This window comes from Acanthopagrus latus, chromosome 11 (genome assembly GCF_904848185.1).
Source record: "Acanthopagrus latus isolate v.2019 chromosome 11, fAcaLat1.1, whole genome shotgun sequence".
Taxonomy (NCBI): domain Eukaryota; kingdom Metazoa; phylum Chordata; class Actinopteri; order Spariformes; family Sparidae; genus Acanthopagrus; species Acanthopagrus latus.
Window position 1 is genome coordinate 19,479,051 of NC_051049.1, and position 3,595 is coordinate 19,482,645.

The 3,595-nt window shown below is 42.1% G+C and overlaps 1 protein-coding gene across 2 annotated transcripts; it reads right to left on the bottom strand.

Annotated features, from left to right (window-relative positions):
• Positions 1 to 220: 220 nt before the first annotated feature.
• On the bottom strand, positions 221 to 3,152 carry LOC119029317 (trichohyalin-like). Of its 2 annotated transcripts, XM_037116066.1 has the most exons (7): positions 2,824 to 3,152; positions 2,213 to 2,533; positions 1,847 to 2,110; positions 1,471 to 1,716; positions 1,076 to 1,339; positions 682 to 945; positions 221 to 548 (listed from the first exon to the last, which is right to left on the bottom strand). In XM_037116066.1, exons 1-7 carry the CDS (start codon positions 2,851 to 2,853, stop codon positions 354 to 356), a joined length of 1,584 nt encoding a protein of 527 aa, XP_036971961.1. In that variant the 5' UTR covers positions 2,854 to 3,152; the 3' UTR covers positions 221 to 353. The 2 variants fall into 2 exon arrangements, with proteins under 2 accessions (XP_036971961.1, XP_036971962.1); XM_037116067.1 differs by lacking the exon at positions 1,471 to 1,716.
• Between the last annotated feature and the right edge of the window lie 443 nt (positions 3,153 to 3,595).

The following is a 3,595-nucleotide window of genomic DNA, read 5'->3' on the forward strand; positions in this document are numbered from 1 at the left end:
ATCGATAGATAACTAACTAACTAACTAACTAACTAACTAACTAAATTGAAAGATAACTAACTAACTAAATAAATAAATAAATCGATAGATAACTAACTAACTAACTAACTAACTAAATTGAAAGATAACTAACTAACTAACTAACTAAGTGAATAAATAAATAATTTGATAGATAACTAAGTAAGTATCTTACGAAATAAATAAATAAATAAATGTGGATGGCTGGTGCGGAGGGTTTAGGGTAGCAGGGTTGTGGGTACAGAGTAGGGAAGACTGAGCCAGGAGAGGGTCAGGTAGGAGGCAGGTTGGAGTTTTGGGGGGAGTCCAACCATTCCTACTTACTACTGAACATTTCAGTGATTCCTTCTTCTTGCTCTCCTTTTGTGATGACTCTTTGTATGTTTCCTTTCTCTCGCTCCACTTTTACCCTCCACATTAATCTCCTCCACATCATTATCCATCTTTGTGCTCTCTTCCTCCCTTTTCTTCTCAATCATCTCCTCCTCTTTCTTCTTCTCCTCCTCCTGGTCCGCAAGTTTAGTGACTTCCTATAGAAAGAGAAAAGAAATGTATATTTCTTTTTACTTTACATAACAAAAGCTGATTCTGAAGCAGCCCAACACAAGATGTTAGAATCCAACAGGAGATTATTAAGTAAATTGATGATATAAAGCAGCTTACCTGCAGGTGGGTGGAGTTGGAGACATGGTTCTCTTCCAGAGCATCACACCGGCTCTTCTGCAGTCCTTCAATCCTGTTGAGCTCAGTTTCTTTGAGAGAAAGCTGGTGCAGGGTCTCTACGTGGGCTTTGGTTCTCAACCGACGTTTTTCTATTTCCCTGTCGAGGAGGCCAGTTTTTTCCTGAAGCTCCTCTTGGAGACGGCTCACCTCCACCTGCCTGTTGGTCAACACCTTCTCCTGCTCTCGTAGTTTGATGTTGAGTTCCTGAAAAGATAAAAACAGTATTTTTATTTTACTTCACATAAAAAAGCTGATTCTGAAGCAGTCCAACACAAGCTGTTAGAATCCAACAGGAGATTATTGTGAAGTAAAGTGATGATATGAGGCAACTTACCTGCAGCAGGGTGGATTTGGAGACATGGATGTCTACCAGACGGTCACACCGGCTCTTCCACTGTTCTTCAATCCTGTTGAGCTCAGTTTCTTTGAGAGAAAGCTGGTGCAGGGTCTCTACGTGGGCTTTGGTTCTCAACCGACGTTTTTCTATTTCCCTGTCGAGGAGGCCAGTTTTTTCCTGAAGCTCCTCTTGGAGACGGCTCACCTCCACCTGCCTGTTGGTCAACACCTTCTCCTGCTCTCGTAGTTTGATGTTGAGCTCCTGAAAAGAGAAAAAACAGTATTTTTATTTTACTTTACATGAAAGACCTGATTGTGAAGCAGTCCAACACAAGCTGTTAGAATCCAAAAGGAGATCATGGTGAAGTAAAGTGATGATATGAGGCAGCTTACCTGCAGCTGGGTGGAGTTGGAGACATGCTTCTCTTCCGGAGCATCACACCAGCTCCTCTTGAGCTCTTGCTCTGTCTGAGCCGACTGGTCCTGGGTATCCATATGGTCTTTCGTGTTGAGCCTCCTTTTCAGGACGGCCGTCATGAGGACGTGTTCATTGTGGTTCAGTTTTTCTTGGAGACGGCTCACCTCCACCTGCCTGTTGGTCAACACCTGCTCCTGCTCTTGTAGTTTGGCGTTGAGCTCCTGAGAAGAGAAAAACAGAATTTTTATTTTACTTTACATAAAAAAGCTGATTGTGAAGCAGTCCAACACAAGCTGTTAGAATCCAACAGGAGCTTATTGTGAAGTAAATTGATGATGTGAGGCAGCTTACCTGCAGCTGGGTGGATTTGGAGACATGGCTCTCTTCCAGAGCGTCACACCGGCTCTTCCACTGTCCTTCGATCCTGTTGAACTGGGTTTCTTTGCGAGACAGCTTCTGCAGGGTCTCTACGTGGGCTTTGGTTGTAGCCTGATGTTTTTGTATTTCCATGTTGAGGAGGAAAGTTTTTTCCCGAACTTCCTCTTGGAGACGGCTCACCTCCACCTGCCTGCCATTCAACACCTGCTTCTGCTCTTGCAGTTTGATGTTGAGCGCCTGAAAAGAGAAAAACAATATTTTTATTTCAATATTCAATGCAGCTGTTAGAATCCAACAGGAGATTATTGTGAAGTAAATTGATGATCTAAGGCAGCTTACCTGCAGCTGGAACGTGTTGGCGGCGAGGCCCTTCTCCATGACCTCACATCTCGTTCTCCACTCCTCTGATGCGTAACTGAGCACACTGTTGGCGGTTTTGGCCCTTTCTAGAGCTTTCTCCTTGCTGGTCAACTCTTTCTTGAGTTCACTATTCTCAGTCATCAGAGATTTGTTCTGATCTCTCAGAGACTTAATCTCATTGATGGCTGAGTACAGGGACTCTCTGAGTCCTGGGTGAGGGGGCTCCTCATGGGTCCTCAGCTGTACTACTGCCGGCATGTCTGGGCTGTTAGCGACAGCAACAAAATGCATTTGCAATGTCTGAAAGACAGAAAAACATGTGTCAGTCATGAAGTCTTGGGTTGACATTGGATAGACAGAAGGGAAAACCTGTGCACTCGTTAACACAATAAAATGTACTGTAGTCTACGGCCAGCAGTTCATACAGAGCAACATGACATTGTCAAGTAATTAAAATCAAACATATTCTCCGAAAACATTTAATAAGACAAGTTTTAGGACATATTATTCCTTGACTTAAACATTATGCTGGACTAGAGAGGCACACTGCTGAAAAAAAAGTCTCCTCAGGTCAAATAAGAAAATCTTACCAGGTTATTTTCACTGAAACGTCTGTCCATGGCAACACAGTGACTATTTCAAAGTTGGAATGAGAAGAGTCGTCAAAATCAAAGTTTAAAAGCTCAACTTGTAAGCGAAACGGAGTTTCGATTGTCGAGCAGAGAGACTTTGATAGATTGCGTTAATCCAAAAAGGTATCCGTTAAATATCGAGTAATCCAGAAGGTATCCGTTGAATACAAAATATCCAGAAGGTATCCACTGAATGTCGAGTAATTAAACGCTTCTTCTCAGAAATGACAATAAGACCTTGACAGCTCAGATTGTCGAACGCAAATGAGGTTTTTACAGGAGCACAGGCAATTTAAAGTTTCACCCTGGTGTCAAAATTCCGATCGTTGTGGCAACGGGGGTTCCCAAAGTTCTAAAAATTTGAAATCAAAGTCAGAATTCAAATTCAAGCAATGAACAAAGGCATGCAGAGACAGTGTTTATATTTAAATTGTGCTGGGGTTCAACAGACTTCTGCTCTACATGGTACAGATGGAGACAGTGAAGACGACCGAAAATAAAGACTTTCACGGTCTGGCCGTCAAATCATATATTAGAACTCACTAACCCAGAGCCCACGTTCTTAAACACGTAAAACAAGTCTGTGATGAAAATATGTCAAGTGTTTATCAGATTTTTAAGAGATTTGTTTGTATAATCAGAGGTAGACTATATCACTCACATATATCAAATACCTGATTCTGTGTACAGCTTCTTCTAGCTTTGTATGAAGTTATCACAGACATCAAAT

Bases quoted from the DNA above. Each gene is read 5' to 3' on its own strand.
- LOC119029317 (XM_037116066.1), bottom strand. From the start codon at position 2,853: ATGGACAGACGTTTCAGTGAAAATAACCTG. The intron at 1,717-1,846 runs GTAAGCTGCCTC...TTCTCTTCTCAG, and splicing joins CCAAATCCACCCAGCTGCAG to GAGCTCAACGCCAAACTACA. The intron at 549-681 runs GTAAGCTGCTTT...CTCTTTCTATAG, and splicing joins CCAACTCCACCCACCTGCAG to GAAGTCACTAAACTTGCGGA.